Source organism: Geospiza fortis, unplaced genomic scaffold (genome assembly GCF_000277835.1).
Source record: "Geospiza fortis unplaced genomic scaffold, GeoFor_1.0 scaffold130, whole genome shotgun sequence".
In the NCBI taxonomy this organism is placed as follows: domain Eukaryota; kingdom Metazoa; phylum Chordata; class Aves; order Passeriformes; family Thraupidae; genus Geospiza; species Geospiza fortis.
The window spans coordinates 12,937,934-12,956,947 of record NW_005054300.1 but is presented as its reverse complement, the minus strand read 5'-3'; the positions used below and the strand labels follow the sequence as shown (position 1 = coordinate 12,956,947).

The window sequence follows — 19,014 nt, the reverse complement described above, 5'->3', positions numbered from 1 at the left end:
CTGCTGGGGGGCGATGGGGCCCCCGCCGTTCGCGGCAGAGCCCGCAGCAAGGCCAGGCCGGGAGGGGCAGGGCGGCCGGGGGAGTGGCGCCGGCTCACCTGGGTCCATCTTCAGCAGCCCTGCTCAGCCACGGTGTTTCTACTCGTGCTGTTCTTGCTTCATTAGCAAGGGCCCCTGTTAGTGCGGATCTCCATAATATGCGCTGGGAATAAACCTGTTATCATCCACCTCTACGCACTGCACATCGCTCCTGCCCTGTTCAGTACCCAGCGGTAACTGAGTGCAGGTTGTCGCTTCTCTTCTTTTGTTTCAGTTCAAATCTGCTGTGCATTAGTAACGCACTTACCATCTTTTCAGTGTACGATGAATCGTTCATACCCATTAAGTGTTAATCAAACTGGTGGAATAGCGTCACCATTCAGTGTAGCTTTTCTATAACCAACCAGGCAAAAAATCATACTGGAATGATGAAAATTTGTGTTCATAGCAGGCAGACTGCAGTATTGGAGAGGAAAAAGTATTTTACAAGAAAAGCAAAACCAACTTCAAAACTTCAATTACTCATGTAAGGAGTAAAATGATGGAAACAGTGTTTCACAAAATAACTGACTATGTCAACCATGGGAATGTTTCTGCTGTGGCAGTTTCCAGCGGGTTTGAATCGTACATAGCTTCTCATTTATTTGTTAAAGAAAAAATAAAAGAAAAAAAAAAGAAGAGGAAATATCTGAATTATATTTCTCTGTAAAAAATGTCTCGTGTTGCATGCTAATTCAAAAACACAAGCAAACTTGGGTTTTTGGGGGGGAAAAAAAGGACAAATAGATTCCTCACTGCCTGTATGAATATATCTGAAAATTCCTTGCAAATGGCAAATCAAACTTTATGAATACTCCATGTGCTCCCATGATTGATTTTGCTGGGTTTATTCAGAAATTAATTTTTCTGTTGTACAAGACAGTTATACACCAGCTAAATCCCAGTTATTCTCTCATATACAGATTTCCTTACATGAGGAATCTTTAATAAAAACCTTGTCATGAGGATTCAGAAAAGAGAAATTTAAGTCCTTGAGGTAGAGAAGTCTGAACAGTAGGAGAGGAGTGGTAGTGGTATTTTATGGCTGTAATAATGGCAAGAAACCAAATTAAAATTTGTTTAAAATGTGAAGTTCCTTCCTCTTATATCCCTTTAATTTTCCCCCAAATTACAGCTCCACATATAACTTTAAAAAAAAGAATACAGTGAAGATAAGTTAAATCTTTTTTTTTTTGCTTATTTAACATAATGTATGAAAGGAGCTGCTTAGAATAAGAGTATCCATGAGACTCATTCATACAGGATAAAAGAATTAGGGTGCTGCTTTGCTCTGTCCTCTTGGAGGAGAAGGAAGGTACAAGAGTTTGTGTGCCTTCTTTGTGCCCTCTGTGTTTGGACTGGCTGGGGCAGAGTGCACAGAGTGCACGTTGGGAAGGGCTGCCATGCACAGCGCAGTTCAGTGATGCTTGCTGGCTCTGATGCAGTGTTTCAGTAGCGCATGGCTCTGGCACTGTCCTGTCTGGAACCTTGAGTGCCTCTTCATAGAGAGCCTGTGAAGGACAGCAGTATAAAGCTAGTAGCTCTGTTGCTCTGGCCTGGCAGGCTTACTGGAGGAGTGAACTGGGCAAGCATGGTGGAAAACATCTTCACAAAGAGCTGCTGACTTGGGGCTTTGATGTCCTATGATTGAATCCTGCTGCCTTGTCCATTCAGAGTTCTTCATGGTTTGGCTGGAATATGAGCTCAATTATCAGTGTTTTCCTGAAAATACTATGAACACTCAATATGTGAGCTGATACTCACTTTATCTGAGTCCATTTGGCCCTATCTCTCTATTCACTGTACTGCTTTCAGAGAGTGAATTTCTTGAGTTGTCCCTTAGTAGTCCTAAAGCTACTGATTCAGATGTAAGTTGTGTTCAAATGTTCCATCTCCATGTAAAAATGCAGTTTTAACAAAGAATTTTTAATTGTTTTGGAGTGGGTTTTTTTCAGAGACCTTGCTTTTCCAGCAAAGCTTTCTGTTCTTGCAGGTCCCAAAGGGAATTGCAGTTATTCAGGATCAAATATTGTTCGATTATTCAGAATCTAATATTGTTCTGTTGACAAGAGATGGAACTCTCTTGCCGGCAGTTAGAAGATTTATACTGAAACTAAATTGAACAGAGGTGCCATGCAAGTGTATTATTGGAAAGCTCATCAGACAGTAGATTAAATGCTGCACAAATTCTCATACAGGCTGTAATAACTACTGGTAAAAGCACAGAGGAAGTTGCAGATTTTGTTATGGATACCAAACACTGATTTAAGTCAACTTGAGAGTATTCTCAAAGGACTACTTCCTCTTAAAAACAATTTCAGAAAGTTACTAACAGTGTTTGAAATGAGAGCAAAGATAAATAAATATATGCTGAACATCTGGGAAGCAAAGCATTTAGTCTTTAATAGGGATGATCTTGCTGGTAAAATATGTCTGAGTACTTGTACAGACACAAGCACTTCATGGTGTTGAGTAGATATGAAGTTTTGCTTGACTAACAGAGGGGGACAACAAGCAATTCTTGAAAAAGATTGCAAAAATGTTTTACTTTGACGTGTAGATACCTCAGCTTGAGCATCTTATATGTAAAAAGATTCTTGACACTTGAGCAGCATCATTAAAACACACAAACAATAATAGGAGCATAAAAAAACTCTGTGAAATTAAAGAACATTCATGTTTTAGTAAACCTGAGACTTACAGATTTATCAACTTGAATCATAGCTGCTAATGATGTGTCACGTTGGTCCTGCCAATTAAACAATATTTCAGAACTGCCATGTTGGCTGTCTTGAAAGTGTTGTTCAGGTGTTTAATGGGACTTCTCTTTATTAGGTTTGCTGGTTTGAAAGCCAGTGAATGGGGTTGGGGAGGTCAGGAACACATTTGTAGCATATATTGAATTTATAGGAAAAAGCTAAAGTGCTGACTAGCTGATTGTGACAAAAGTACTAGCTTCAATAGAAATAGAACTGCCTATTTTAGCTTATTTCTCCAGATTACTTTAAGCATTTGATTACTTTCCATTCACTTGTCACTAGAAGTTCATTTCCACAAATACATAACAGAGTCATACAGTCTACCACCACTAATTCTTCCACCCTTCAGAGCAGCTATGCCAAATTCAGGGAACATTGAAGCTGTGGAATACTTTCCTAGTGAAGGTCCTGTTTGGAGTATTTTCAGTAATTAGTACTAGCTATAAAGGGCATTGCAGAGGTCAGTGATAAATTCCTCACTTTGTGGTTTCAGAGCTTTGTATGTAACTCAGCTCAGTGTTATGAAAAAGCAGCTGTTGACAGTATTTCTGCATTAATTACACTTTAGAGTACTTAATTGCAGCTAAGGACAAGCATGTGCAATCAGTCTTTTTTCCCATGCTCGCAGCTTCTCTCTCTTGCCAGTGAGCTCCACTTTTGTCTTGTGAGCCTGCTGTGCCTTTAGTCCAGAAGTTTCCATGCCAAGAATTTGAAAATCAGTAACATTGCAAATCCAGATTTAGTCAAAAGAAAAGTTAGAGATGTGGAAAGAGCTTATTGAAGGCATCTTAGTTAAAATATGTTTTTCTTCGATGTGGACTTCAGATTCTGGTAGGATGGAAATGACTGAGATGAATCGTGTGGAGTTTTGCATGTTAGATGAGGGATGGGAAGTTTGTGAGAAGAAACTGCAAAACTGCAGGGGGCTGTTAGTTTCTGCAGAGCCTGTAAGGTGCCTTGCAGTCAGGCAGTAACATGAAAGGCTGTCAGTCTAGTGAACATGAGCTTGGACAGTTTGCTTTGGCCTGGATGCAAATAATGATCCATGTACACCTTGAGTCTGCTCTTAGGCCAAGAAGCAGAGAGATGGGAGGCATGTCCTATAGAATAGTCCTAGAAACATCTTCAGTGCCTTACATAGAGTGGTTTTATGCTGACATCTCAAAGTGGTGTCTGTGTACACTACTACATGGAGAAGAATCTCATGATTCCTGAATTCTGGTGATGTACTTTTGCTACTGTTTTTTAAAACTTAGGAACTTTGTTTCAAGACCTTTACCCTCAAAGTGCTGCAGCTCTTAAGACACTTTGCTGTTGACCCACTGGTGTGAAGAATTTTAATGTTACTGGATTGATTTCTTATGTTAAGCATTTGTCAATCTTTTTTGCTTTTCAAATCATGTTCTGATGAGACAAAAGAGTCAGGTACTGCAAAATTAGTTGAGGGATCTCTACATGTCTGAAATGAAATCTGGCACTCAAAATTAGAGTAACAGGGAAAAATCTGCAGTACTTGGAGCAATATAAGTAATTTTTGTTAAATAATAGTTTATATATCTTGTATTGATATTTTTGTAGTGTTACCAGTTTTAAGATATTCAACATGAAATCTATCTTTAATCAGCTGGTGCCAATTGTTTGACAGTATATGGGATAAATCAAATTACTGGGCATTGTGTGTAATAGACTGATGTCCCCAGTGCTCTAGGAGTGTCTTTATTCTAGTCAGCTCGGGGAAGTGTACCAGCTGACCTGCCCCTTGACTGACAGGGCAGGGCTTTTGCCTCTGGAGCTGCCTGCTCTGCACTTAGGCTGTAAGGAGAGAGCTTCAGTTTTCCAGAGCACTTCAAATTAGCAGCAAATTAGCATACTGCTAAAACTTGTGAAGGAAGAAAGGAGTATGTGAGAGGATTTGAAGGGAAGTCTTACTCTAGAAGCAGAATATGTATCATGGGAAATTCTGTAATCCTGATCTTCCTACTTAGAAGATAGGGTAGGCAGCCAGGGGGGATTTTACTGCTCATATTCCATAGGTACTACAAACTGTCATCTGCCAGGTGTGGTCCCATGGATCTATTTGCTACTCCAGTTCACCATGAGGCCACACAAACACTCCTATGAACACAGCTGGTACCCAGGCGGCTTGGGGCAGATGAGTAAAGAAAGACACTGGCCAAGTGCTGCCTCCCCTTCTGGCTACCCACACCCTCCCTTGATTGCATATCAAGTCATGGTCTAATATCCTCAGTGGAACTTAGGGCAAAAGAAGGGGCCCTGCTATTGCAGTCATTTGGTGCTTGCTGTGATTGTGTGGTCTGCTGCACAGCTGTGCTTGTTAAAAGTATATTGTGACAAATGCAGACATTTCTGATCTGTAGATAAATAGAATCTGGATGAATGTTAACAGAAGCACTACAAACACTGTCACACGTGTCTGATACTCTTTGTCAGCGAATCACTGGAAGCTGCCTGCTGTCCAACATAGCTCCTCCAGAGCGGGCTGTGGATCAGCTCCTCTGCAAGTGGAGTCTTACCAGTGCTGCTTGTACTGGACTCTCAGATGCAGCTTTGTTTGCATTTAATAGGAAATGGGTCTGATACTTGCTAACAGATAAGCTATTGAATTGATTTTAAAATGTACAGAGATCTATTCTAAGCTTTACAGCTGAGCACCTTCATATGTGTGGGCAGCCGTGGTGTCGAACAATACTGACATTCAGTGGTTGATTATACTTGCCACCCTTGTGTGACTGTCAAGGAGATTTTGGAAGGCTTTAATGTTCAGTGCTGGCTAAATTCAGAACAAGTTTACTGGAGCTGGATTAAAGCAATTGTGTCAAGGTTCCTTTATAAAAATCCTGTGCTCACAGTATTAAAATTTTCTGGTTTTTTTAACAAACTAAATTAGAGATGAATTTGGTCCAGGAGAGGGATAGTAGAAACATGCAATAGCACTTTGTAGCTTTGTTTCCTTTCCCACTGTTAAGCAAATTTGCAATCACAGTTTCTAAAAGAACTTCCCTTTACATTCCCTATTGGCTTAGATGAATATTTTTGTCCACCTTTTGGCTATTGGGGTTTTTTTGTCAGCTACCAAAGACAGCATGCTCTTGGCAGGAGGTATCTGAGACCTGGCATGGCCCCAGTGAAGATGAGCACGTTGCTGTCATGGTTGTGAAGGAGCAGCTGGAGTTTAGAATTTGAAAAGCTGGATCTTGGCTCTCTTCCCACATCTGCTGACTTAGGTGGAGGGAAATATCATGCTGACAACCTTCCTGAGCTGTCCTTTTTCACTGTCTTTGGTGAGCTTTGGAAGACATACTTTTGTTTTGTGAAAATCTGGAGGGCCAGACCATTTTTCATTGTTACAAGTGTATTGGTAGATGAGTACTACTCTGGGTAGTTCAGATTCAGACATGGCAACACAAGCTCACTCTGGGTGGATCTCAGTGCTTATTCCAGTATTTTGGAATGAGATTTAGTCATACAGTGTTTATACTCTTAAAATCTCTGTGGGACTGGGCCATGTGCATCTAGATGCTTCCATGCTATTTTTAGTGTGCCAGAGTTAAAAGAGGAGGAGCAAATTTTGTCTGTGTTTTAGGACAATATCCTGGGCAAACATAGTAAAATTAATGACAGCTATGATGGGTTTTTGGTAGGTGTGTTTGGCTTCTCTTGGACATGCAGAGATCATGGTGGTCTTCCTGTTTCAAGGTGTGGACACCCAGTAATTGTCTGGTCTCTTTCCAGTCATGTTTGAATTCCTCCAAAGGCTAACTTTCAATTCTGGATCTCCATTGCTGTCCTCTGCCCATTTCCACCACATGCCCTGTGCCAGCTCTAGCACTCCCTGGCAATGAAATAACTTGCATTAGGAAGCTGGTCTGACCAGCAGCTCCTTTTGCTGGCTCAATTTCTGGCTGGACTATTTTCTTAATGTAGATAATTGCAGAGCCACAGACCTACTCAAATCAATACCTGAGAGGCAGAAGGGAAGAACAGCCAGTGCCAGGGGCAGCTTCTTCAACTGCAGATGAATTTATGCTTGACATTGAGTACCAGGTTAACTTCACCTTCAGAAGCTGCTGTTAGGGTTACAGTTCGGTTTGTTTTCTAAGCCCAAGTTTTAACTTATTTTTTAAGAGGATCATTATATGCAGGTCAGCCAAAGCATTGTATCTGTCTCATGTAAAGGCTGAAGAGATAAACTGGAGTTTGCCAGCATTTGTCTCCTCTCTGGATTTGTAGATCCAGAGATAATACTCTATTCATTTTATCAACTAATTAGTTCACTTACTATCGCATTGAAAGTTGAGAAATAGACTTGGAATTATTTTTTTAATAGGCACATAAGCTTCTTGCCCCATTAATAAAATGAAGGATTGGTGGCTGAGACATGTTATTTGTAAATATTTGAAGAGATAAGAAAAAAGTTACATTCCTTACCTGCAGTTCATACTCCCCTTTTACGTAAGTGAGTTTTAAAGTGAAAATCATTTTATGTAAACATATTTCATGCCTGCCAAGCACATTTGGGGCAATTTTATCCATTAAATCAGATTTAAATGGCTAGTTTTGTGTACTTTTAATGAATTCCAACCCTTTACCCAAGTGCAGCTTGGCATAGATCATAAGACTAATCTGCCAACAAGTAAAAAGCACTTTTCTAGTTCAACAGCTGAAAGCTGACAAGATAAAGAGCTGTATCTTTAAGACAGAGCAATTCTAAGTTAAGTGGGCAACTGCCAGGCCAGCTGCCGTAGGAAACTTCTGTACAAGTAACTCTTTCATGTCGGCAAACATGTTTGAGCGAGCGCCAGCTCATGGGAGTCAGCTTTCCTTAAATAAATAAATTGCAGATACCAGATAGGGATGAAAGTGGAAAATGAGAGTGCTTTCTTCGTGCTTGCATTATGATATACATTAACAACTTAATCCAGTGTCAAATATTTTTTGTGTAATGTTCTTGTAAATAAAGAAAATGGAATTCAAAGAAAAGCAACAAAGTAGATATTTTTCCTAAATTCACCGTGCATGTTAATAAAGAATAACCATCATAAGAAAGGGAATCTGGGATATGAAATGTCAATCCACATATCCTTTTGTTTATTTTAACCTCTTTTAATGTGTTTCCAACAGAAAATGATCCACAGCCTGTTTCTTATAAACTGTTCTGGTGATATCTTCTTGGAGAACCACTGAAAGAGCGTTGTGAGCCAGTCTGTCTGCGATTATTTCTTCGAAGCTCAGGAGAAAGCAATCGATGTTGAGAATGTGCCTCCTGTCATCTCAACTCCACATCACTACCTCATCAGCATCTATCGGGATAAAATCTTCTTTGTGTCTGTCATACAGACAGAAGTGCCACCACTCTTTGTAATTGAATTTCTGCACCGAGTAGCAGACACTTTCCAGGTTTGTCATCATTCAATGATTTTAAAATTCAGTGTCTGAAGGAGGCCTATGGGGAAGCCAAAGAGGGACTCTTCATCAGGAACTATAGTGATAGGACAAGGAGAAAAGAGTACAAACTGAAAGAGGGGAAATTTAAGCTAGATATTAGGAAAAAATTCTATTCTGTGAGGGTAGTAAAATAGTGAATGGAACAGGTTGCCCAGAGAGGTTGTGGATACCCCAGCTGTGGCAGTGGTCAGGGCCAGATTGAATGGGGCTTTGAGCTACCTGATCTAGTGGGAGGTGTCCATGCCCATGGCAGGGGGGTTGGGATCACCCCTTAACATTCTGTGAGTCTATTATTCTAAAATGACTTCAAGGGAATTTTTTTCTTTTTGCATAAACTTCTTTTAGAGAAAGGTAATAAACCCTTCTGTGAGTGACTTTTCTGTCTGCAATTTTTAAGTCAAGCAGGTTTATAGAGTACAAAGGACAAAAGAGGTTTGTTTTGTGCACTCACAAGCACCAGAACCCGAATCTGACTTTGTAAATGCTGGGGTTTTTTTCTGTAAGCTTTTGTACTATTAATGTTACGTAGACGGGAAGAAGGAGCATGTAGTCAGGCAGCATGCACGCTGTAGTGAGGAAAGGGCTGCAAAGAAGCCACTTCTCAACCAATTTCACAGATACTTTATATAAAGGAAATGCTGTGAAGATTGAGCATTTCCAAATGATAGTATCTTTATTTTAAAAGAGTCTTGTAACTGAAGATGTGTTCATGTTCACAACTAGAAGGACCTTTGTAACATAAACAGTAGCACACCACATTACATTATTTCACTGTTCATGCTTGTATTTATTTTCAGCTAGGTGATAAATATAACATTAACAATATGATGCTATCAGACTATAGAAATAGTTTAGGCACTAAAATGACTTCATATATTGGAGGGTTTCTGTAAGAAAAAAACGAACAAACTTCCTTTTGCAAAGCATTCTAATAGGAATAAAAATCCTCTCTTTTGTAATCTCTGAATTTGTATAGGATTACTTCGGTGAATGTTCTGAGACTGCAATTAAGGACAATGTAGTAATTGTGTATGAACTTCTAGAAGAAATGCTAGACAATGGCTTTCCACTGGCAACAGAATCTAACATACTGAAGGAGCTGATTAAGCCTCCCACAATTTTGCGCTCTGTTGTCAACTCCATCACAGGTATGAAAATATGTAATTTCAGCAATGAGGCTGTTTTAAAAAAGGCCCATCATTTCTAAATTTCTAAAATTAGCTAAAAAATAATATCTTGGTGGGAATCTGTAAGGCGAGGGCACTGTCCTGCCACTTCTCATCAATAGGAGTTGAATGAAAACAAGTGCCTCCTTATTTGCAGTTTATGCCTGGCCCCTTTGCTGTCCTCGGAGGCACTGCCTGGTTCAGCCACAGCTGCTGAAGTCCCTCAGGAACAGCAGCTCAGGACACAGTCAGGACATACTGGAGACAGGTGCTCTGGGATTGGTACAGAGCTCACCCCAAGCCTTGAATAACTGAGGGGCACTGGAGAAGGTTATCCATATAGAAAGGTATATAATAGATATGTAATAATAGATATGTAATAAATTCTTGATGGGTGGGAACAGATAGTGTGAAGCGAAGCAAACAGCCTGTCCTCATCTTCCACCCTGCCCCCAGCACCGAGCAGCACATGGATTCGTATGGATTTGATTTCGCAACTGATTTCAGGCTGTTGTAAATGGGTCTGTCTTGCAGTGATAAAGCCAAATGTCTGTCAGCTGAGCTGGTGGAATCTGCTTGTCTGGCAAGTGGGTGCAAGGGAGGTGAGCCATGAGTGTCACATGGGCAGAGAGATGCAAGACAGTCACTGGTACATTGTGTTAGAGAAGGGACTAGTTGGGCTGCACGGCCACACACCTAATGCTCAGAGGAGCTGCTCTTTAGGGTAGTAGGTATGGTTTAGTCTTTGAGTATAAATCTCATCAGTTAAATTTCTGTTATTTGGAGTTTAGCTAGGTTTTTTACATGTGGATTGGAATGCTAGTATTTACACTTTTGAAAATAAGTGTTTTATCTAAAACTTTATTAAAATTCCCTAGGAGCCTAAAGTGCCTGCCCAAGGCAGCCTGCATCTTGTCACTGTCAACAAGTGGCACTGAGCAGGTGGAAACAGCAGCCTGAGAGGTCTCCTATCTACCTGGCTTGGCAGCACTACTGCACCCTGCAAGGCTGCTGAGGGACAGACAGAAACTGCTCCTCTTTAGAGATGCAGTGGGAGTGAAGAAATGAGTTAAAACTCCCCCCTGAGTTATAACATATACAGGGGTGGACTTTAGGAAGGGGTTCTACTAGCTCAAAGGAGTGAAAACTTCTGTTTTCTGCCTGCCAGGCTAGGGCCTGCCCAAGCAGGTTTTGTGGAAATGATACCTGCTGGCCACCAGCTTCTCCGTGAAGCTGTTTCACGTGGCAGGACACACTACCATGTTCATTGTGCTAAAGGGCACAAGTCAGCATGAGCTGTGGCCCTATCCCAAGACCTACTTCTAGCAGAGGGAGTTGTTTACACTGTGCTGGGATTCTGGCATCAGTCACCTAAGCCTCAGAAGTGATAAGATTTTTCTTTTTTCTTTTTAAAGTATTGTCAATTTACTTTATAACTCAGGAAGCCTTGTACTCATGCTGGGTGGTATTGAGAACCAGGAGGCAAGGGTGAGAGCAAGGCAGGCAGGGACAGTGGTATCATTGGTCAGGAGCCCAGAAGTTGATGCAACAGGTCAGGGACTGGATCAGATGATTACCAGGTCATCTACAGCTCAGTGAGTGCCAGTAACATCCATCAGAATGGGACAGGTCCAGCCAGAAAGTCCAGTCTGGGCCAGGGTCTGGATCGATTTGACACATGGTCAGGTATAGACACGGCTGTCATGTTGATGCAGGGTAGCTCAGATGGGTACCAAGGGTGAGACCTTCAGCCTAACACCAGCTCCAAGCAAAGATTGTAGGAGCCCTCCCTAAGGCTTCTTACACATCTTTCTTGTTAATGACTCTTACCTGTTAATCAGCCCTGAAGTCATCCAGCTAAAACTCTTAGGAGAAGGGGGAAGCAGGCTTAAGCCAGGGAGCTGTCTTGTCTTGAATTAGTGATGAAATCCTCCAGAAGATCTAACCCCACATCTATTCCCACTCAAACCTCCTGCTGACTTGAGTATTGTATTTTGCTGTGCAAGATGCAGTCTGAAAGCTGTTAAGTCTGGACACGTGGCTCCAGTGCCTTCATGTCACCTCACAAATAACATCGAAGGGTCCAGGCTCTAGCCAACAGTACCTGGGGCAAGGCTTGCCCTGATTTTTAGTTTTGGCAGTTGAAACATTCCTTTTGTAATTAATGACTGATTTTAAGTTCCTTTTCATTTTTAAGGCAGTAGTAATGTGGGAGACACACTTCCCACTGGACAGTTATCCAACATTCCCTGGCGCAGAGCAGGAGTAAAATACACGAACAACGAGGCCTATTTTGATGTCATTGAAGAAATTGATGCAATTATAGACAAATCAGGTAAGATGCCTTGCAAACTGAAATTTGTCTCTCAAGTGTGTTTACATGTAGCTAGTGATGTTTTAGAGAGAATACAGTCCAACCTTCTTATTTTTTTGCATATGTTTTATATATACGCATTAATATCTTAGGTAGAAATATTCAATTTAAAATGATGAGCTTAAGTGTATTTCTTCAGTTCATCTTTAAACAGCATTATTCTCTGGGCTGCTTCGAGAACATCCACAAGAAGTCTGTTTTCTGTTTGTAAGTTGATTATCTCATAACAGATATAAATGGTTAAAAAAGTAGTTGAAATGTGATGAGAAAATTATCTCCCATTGTTACTGTCAACAATGTACTGTAGTCCTTGAAGGCCCTCAAGTGAGCAAGACAAAATCCTTTATTAGCTTTCTTCTGATAGCAAGCTAAACTTGGTGTAAAATAGTTGGACAATGTTGTTTTCCTTATATTTAAGGAGCCAGATATTATGAAGCATAATAATACTCCTTTCTTTTCTGTGAATGAAACATATCATTTTCAAATACAGAAGTCTTTATTCTGAGATTTAACTTTGAGTTGGAACCTGATAACTTGTATGCCAAGAGAAAGAAAAAAAATAATGCAAAAAGAAAACTGCAAAGCTGTGGGCAAGAACCTGCTGTTTTGTTCAGTACTGGGGCCAGCAGTTAGCAAGGGTGAAGACTGCAGGACACCTTTTTGTGGTGGTGTGGGGCAGGGAGCAAACCTCTGATTATTCATTCAGTGCTGTTGTTGTAGCAGTGTCAGTGTTGGTTTGACTCTGTACACCACTTCAGCAAATGCTTTGGCCACTGTTGAAGTGGAGAGTCATAAAAAGCCATTGTGCAGCTCTTACACTCCCTACCTTGAAGCTTAAAGAAGGTGGCCCTTACAGGGCCCTTATAGAGCATGCTGATGACTGTGTTACTGTCCTGGCTCCTTAGAATTCCCAGGAGTGGTGTGAGTGCTTAGTCTGAGAAGGTATCATGGTGAATTTCTGTGTGTATTTCAGGCCAAATCAGTGTGTACTGAGTGTTTCATTTCCTACTGAGGATCTGCTGCAGTAGTCATAGCTACTCTTTTCTGCTCTGATCCCTTGGGGACCAGCAATGCAAGAACCCCTCTTTATAGCCTTCACCAAGACTAAGGCAGATAAGGTTGCTCCCCTAGAATAGGGAGGTTATCTTGTTTCATAGGGATATGGTCAACTGCTTTAACCTGAAATAGGATCACTTCTTTTCAAAGTATAAAGCCACCATTTCTCCTTTCCCTTGCCTAGATAAGCCACTTTCTACCTATCTTCTAAAATTACCTTTGCATGTGGAGTTAATTAATTAGTCCAGAGTCCTGCTTATGCCTTTTTATACTTAGAAGATATTTCAGGAAATGAGCATTTCCTGGGTAAAATGCTTGGTACTCTTGCTTTGGGGTTTGGGTTTTTTTGCTATAGATTTATTTAACATCAAGATGAATATTTAATTTCATTTTTAAACTTCCTTTACCAACTTACTGCATTTTGACATTAACTGTTTTGATATGCTTCAATTTCCCTGCACCACTACACCACTTGCTAGTTTTCTGGAGACCAGGGACAGGGGTGAAAGAAAAGATTCAGAGCTGGTGTGTTATGAAATTCTTATATGCTTATTGCTGGCAACCAGTTCAAGCACATCAAGTACAAGTCCTGTGTAACAGCTGGCACAAGTATCATGAGCCATTTTGGAACAGGCTGTTTGCTCTGGCTCATGTATTTTAGCAAGCTGCCCAGGACACAGGTAACTGGAATGACCTTTCCTAGCTGGGCCTGGCATGTTGTTGAGTGTTGTGCAAATGTCATCTGTGCCTTCTAGCTGCACTTCACCACATCTGTTAGGCCTTTCATAATAATGTTAAGTGTCTTGTTTTTCTCTGCAGGTTCCACAGTCTTTGCAGAAATCCAAGGCGTTATTGATTCATGTATTAAGCTCTAAGGAATGCCAGATCTTTCTCTGTCTTTCATGGTAAATTCAGCCTATATTTGGGAATCTTAATTGCTCAGGATTTATTTTACTTAGTGAACAGAGTTAAACAACTTTGAGATCACTGTCACTATTTCATGTGTTACACATATGAAGTAACAAGTTATATTGTAGAAGCTGCATTGTTCAGTAGTTGGAATGGCTTTTGTGTGTACATAAAAATACCCTCACAGGAGCTGCTGTTCCAGGTCAGATCAGAAATCCATCTAGCTCAGTAACATGTCTCTGGTCATGGCTACTCAGAGTCTAAGAAATAGGAATTGGGTAGAGTTCAGTAGCTGGCTCAAACTGCTGGTACTTGATGAGATTGCACTTACCATTGTGGCACTCCTTCCAGAACCCACGGCTGCTGGATGACGTCAGCTTCCATCCCTGTATCCGCTTCAAGCGCTGGGAGTCTGAGCGGGTCCTGTCCTTTATTCCTCCCGACGGCAACTTCAGGCTCATCTCCTACCGCGTCAGTTCCCAGAAGTGCGTTTCCCTCCAGGCACTCTGCTCCTCCAGCTACACACACTGCTGCTTTCCACCTGAGGAACAGCACATTCCTCCTTGCAAGGGGGAATTTGCATTGTTCTGAAATGTGTGTGCTCAGGTTTTGTCTCAGCTGTTGCTCTGTCCCTACTAGAAGAAGAAAACCATTTCTCAGTGACCTGCAGATACTCAGCAACAGATTTTCAGTGGAGTAAATCACACATGAGAGCGATATAGGCCTATTCAGTCCTAGTAACTGTTGTTGGTGCTAGATGCTTTATGAGTAAGTCTCTGTGTACTTGGAGGACTCTGAGCTTCATGAAGAGAGTAAAGCAAAAAAAGTCCAAACTGCAGATTTTGCAAACTAAAGCCTGATTTGACTAGTGGCTCTTCTGAGATTTGGCTCAGTGAGATTACTTTAAAAAAAAAAACAAAATAGCAACCAGATGAAGAAAGAATAGGACAAGGTAGTTGGACAAAAATAAAGAAAATCTTTTTTCCTGTGATTCTCTGCTGATAAAATCATTTCAGCAATGCTGCTGAGGAGCAGAGTATCACTTCATTTATCACTTCTGAAACAAACCAGTTCTAACTTGAACACCTACCAGAAACATAAGACCCATTTATGAGAAAGTGTTTTGATTTCTCAAGCAGAGAAGTAGCCAGGATGCATTCAACTACTGTCTTCTCTTTTCAGCTTGGTGGCAATTCCTGTATATGTGAAGCACATGATCAGCTTTAAGGAAAATACTTCTTCAGGAAGATTTGATGTTACCATTGGACCAAAACAGAATATGGGGAAAACAGTAGAAGGAGTGGTCATGACAGTTCACATGCCAAAGGCTGTACTTAACATGAACCTCACTGCTACACAAGGCAGCTATACATTTGACCCAGTTACTAAAGTAAGTCATGAATTTTTATTTATTTAAATATTGAAGATGGCATTACTAAAGTCACCCATATTGCAGAATACTGGAACAGTGTTCCACACTTGGCAGAGAGGTCTGTTCAGCACATGTTTATGAATTAAAAATTTACCTTTAAAATTTGCTTTTTCAAACTTAGCTACACACCAGCTCTGATTTCTGACTATGATAGTATCCTTTTCCTTCCCTTCCCTCTCTTTTCACCCTGCTCTTTCACCCACTAATGTCTTTTCTTAGTGGATGCAGCAGTGTTTTGCCCATAGTTTCAGCCATACTATATTTTGCATATATGTTGTGGAAACATATTTTTCTAAAGAAAATGCACTAGCCTTGAAAATGGGCAGAAAAACTAGGAGCAGGAGATGAGAAAAAATTTCTTAGAAAAGATCTGCCTAAAGACACAGAGGAAAATAAAGTGTCTGAAGTAACACGTCTTGGGCTCCTGATTCCTTGCCGCTGAGTTGGGGTTTGAGACCTAAATTTCATAAAGCTCCTGAAGCCTTTTAGTACCCAGGAGCCATTTTGCTGAAAAGCAGTTTGAGCCAAACCATTCTGCTGGCTCTAATACCCTCCTCTGAGCTTTCTGCTGCCCTTGGAATATCTCAGTCAGCAATTCATTAAAATTGTTAGGGAGAAGTCTCCAAGTAGCATTTTGTTTCAAAAACAATAGACCTTGATCTTTTTAAAAGAAAAGCACCAACAAAATCTCTCTGCAGAAATAATTTTACTGTTTTTATCAAGAGTTGGGATAACTAGGTGAATTGAAACTGCAAACATTTTTAAAAGCATAGAGAATTGAGGTCTTTCTGCATTTATGACTTTATGATAAGAACAAATTAACCACCTCTTGTGGGTGAGTAAAGGGCCTGCTTGGTTCCACATTTCTCCAGTGAGTGTAAGAATCAATGGCAAACAAGTGAGCCTTGAGAAAGTTAGTCTGGCTTGGACAATCTCCTTTGGGCCAGTGCCTTGCTCCTACCCTCCTCATTCTTGTGTTTAAGTTTCTGTGGTCTCTGTGCTGGTTACTGTCTTGGCTTCATGGATCCAGCTGACCCAAACAGACATCAGGGTCAATTATCCTTAGCAAAGGGAACAAGATGTTCTCAGTGCACAGACCCACACTGACAGGGTGAGAAAAAAGACCCCATATCTGCAGGAGCTCTCTCCCAGCCAGTAAGGTAGTTCTCAGGGCTCCCAGGCTACTGTTGGTACCCAGCCTGCAAACTAAAAGCTGGACATGAACTTGACCTCATAGATTGTTTCCTAGAATGCTACTACAACTATTCTCTCCTTCCTGACAAGGTGCTAACATGGGACGTGGGCAAAATTACCCCTCAAAAGCTACCAAACCTGAAGGGCATGGTGAACCTGCAGTCTGGAGCCCCCAAGCCAGAGGAGAACCCAAGTTTAAATATCCAGTTTAAGATACAACAGCTTGCAATTTCAGGTGAGTGGGGGGGTGTTACATGAAATTGGTGCTGGCAGAACGAGCTGGTGTAGGAAATGAAGTGGGAAACACTTAATCATTTAATTGGAGGTGCAGATCTGAAGTCAGCTTGATCCAAAATGATAAAGTCTGATTTACCCAAACCTGACGGTTACCCTTGATGGAAGCTTTCTTTGCTGGGAATTGTGAATTCCCAATTGTTTTGCTCAAGAAAGACTGGGAGAAGTATACAGAAGAATGGATTTTTCTTTGTTGACTGGTGCATTAAACATGCAAACATATCCTTTTAGTGAAGATTGATGCATGATGATTTAGTGTGCTGCTCCTGACATGCTTTAGCCTCGTACCACTAAAGCCCTTGCTAGTGGTCATAAGAATGCATCAATTTTGAAGAATGCCCTTCTTATTCTTTCCTTCTGGAGCTGGTTAGTTTTTCATCTTTGCAACAATTTGCAAGTAAAAGCAGAATGAAGTCTATAGGGTAAGTGCAAAAGTAAATTTAAAGCAGACAAGGCCTCAGTCTGCAAACACTTAAATCATGTGAGTTGTCCCTGTGTAAAGTGCTTCTCCAAGCAAGCTTTGCAGGACTAAGGCTCTAACGATGCAAGAACTCACATTCAGAGAAGCACAGGAGGAGGAGGATGATTGAAGGCAGTTGATGAGTGTTGGTGGCAGTACATGTGGTACCTCTCTGGATAGGTACCAGGCTATGGTATGGTCTTTTTGGCCCCTATTTGGAGTAAACAACAGTTCCTGTGTAAGAACAGAATCCTGCAGTTTCCTCCTGAACTAGTTTAAATCTTACAAGATACAGCTACTCCAGTGGCTGGACACCAAAGACAATGGACCTGTGAGAAAGCACAGAACAGTCTGAAGCTGTAGGTATTTAATAGCTACTAGCCTTCCTCAAGGAATAGCAGAGGCATTGCTGGTTCTTGCAATTGTGGCTTGGAGTGAAAAGAATTCTAAAACTTGTCCTTTGCTTCATCTCCACGATTGGAAAGGAGTGCAGTGTACAGGAGCTGTGGAAGATAGACTCGGTTGTTCCATAGTTCATCTCTTGGAAGGAGGATGTTGGCTTATGGAGTAGAAGAGAAACAAGGTGTTGCCCTGCCAAGACAGCTATGATTAGGTGACAAGAATGTTCTCATCTGCCACTCCAAACCGGATGAACTTGTGAAAGAAAGGAAAACAAGCTTCCTAACCAATCCTAATGTGCTCTCAAGGCAGCTGGGTTTCTGATCAGACTGCTGTGATTCTGAGCCTTCTGCTTTTAACTTTGTACTTGTCTCTGTCTTTTTCAGGACTGAAAGTGAATCGCCTAGACATGTATGGAGAAAAATACAAGCCTTTTAAAGGTGTCAAATACATTACAAAAGCAGGAAAATTCCAAGTCAGGACATGAGAAGATGATAAGAGGAAATTCCCCTTAAAAAACCTGACTGCTTTGTGACTTATGTTGGTTAGGTGCCAATTAATTAATAGACACTGATTAGTTTGGGATCAAAGCATTTGTGCACAGCAGCTCTTAAAATGAAAGCATAGCTTAGTTTTTCTTAATATGGCTTTAAAATAAGATACTTTTTTTCTATTACACTTTCACTCTTTTTTTACTGAATTGTTGTGCTGGTGAATAGTTTGATATGGGCAACCCACAGAGTGTTGCAAACACTACACTGCCAGTCAGATACCAAAGCCCTGAGGTCAAGCACATTCTGAAGGCCAGACAGGCCACTGGAAAAGTCTTCTGGTGGCATGTTTTGCTGCTGCAGGCACCTGCAAAGAAAGCTCAGTTCCACCCACAGCCAGCTGTGAGCTGGCATTCCACAAAGCAACACATAATCCCTTCAGAAACAGAGAGCAGTGAGAGGGGCAGGGGTCACAGGGTCTGGGACATTGCAAGTGTCACTCCAGAAAAAGCTTCTGATGAAGAAAAAAAATAATTTCTGTGTTGTTTACAAGAAGTCGCCTTTCTTAAGAAGCATTTGCCTTAATCAGCTTTCATTTCTGCCAGCTGCAGATGAGCTGATAAAAATAACATCCTGCATTAAATCTGGGAGGTGATTGTTGCTTCAGTAATCCACTTTCTTTCCATTCAATCTCATCATCCCCATCATTTTTTTTAAGAATACAGTTGCAGAGAGCAAGATCTATTTTTTATGTGAAGCCTTTGCTTTGATTTAGATGTTCCACTTGTTTGAAGTGGATGCCACCAGGTCTGTGCAGTGTGTACCTTCGAGTGTAGCTTTTTAGATAGCACAGTAGACGTGTCAAGTGTATTTAATGGTTGTGTGCTTTAATGTTCTGAAATAAAGGGAACTCCACTGCAAATACGTCTCACCTTA

At 41.0% G+C, this 19,014-nt stretch overlaps 2 protein-coding genes across 2 annotated transcripts in view; one reads left to right on the top strand and one right to left on the bottom strand.

The window, feature by feature from the left end:
* ADK (adenosine kinase) overlaps nucleotides 1-376 on the bottom strand; it is a 269,341-nt gene extending 268,965 nt beyond the window's left edge. Inside the window, exons 1-2 of the mRNA XM_031061789.1 lie at nucleotides 347-376; nucleotides 99-202 (exon numbers count right to left, since the gene is read on the bottom strand). Of these exons, the coding sequence (XP_030917649.1) occupies nucleotides 99-202; nucleotides 347-376 (134 nt within the window). The remainder of the gene's footprint in view (nucleotides 1-98; nucleotides 203-346) is intronic.
* A 7,606-nt stretch (nucleotides 377-7,982) lies between these two features.
* AP3M1 (adaptor related protein complex 3 subunit mu 1) lies at nucleotides 7,983-19,000 on the top strand. The gene is given in 8 exon segments (XM_005417236.1): nucleotides 7,983-8,255; nucleotides 9,280-9,451; nucleotides 11,667-11,804; nucleotides 13,719-13,804; nucleotides 14,160-14,293; nucleotides 14,991-15,198; nucleotides 16,525-16,669; nucleotides 17,974-19,000. Coding segments are annotated over 8 exon segments (1,257 nt in total). The 3' UTR covers nucleotides 18,075-19,000.
* The last annotated feature ends 14 nt before the right edge of the window (nucleotides 19,001-19,014 follow it).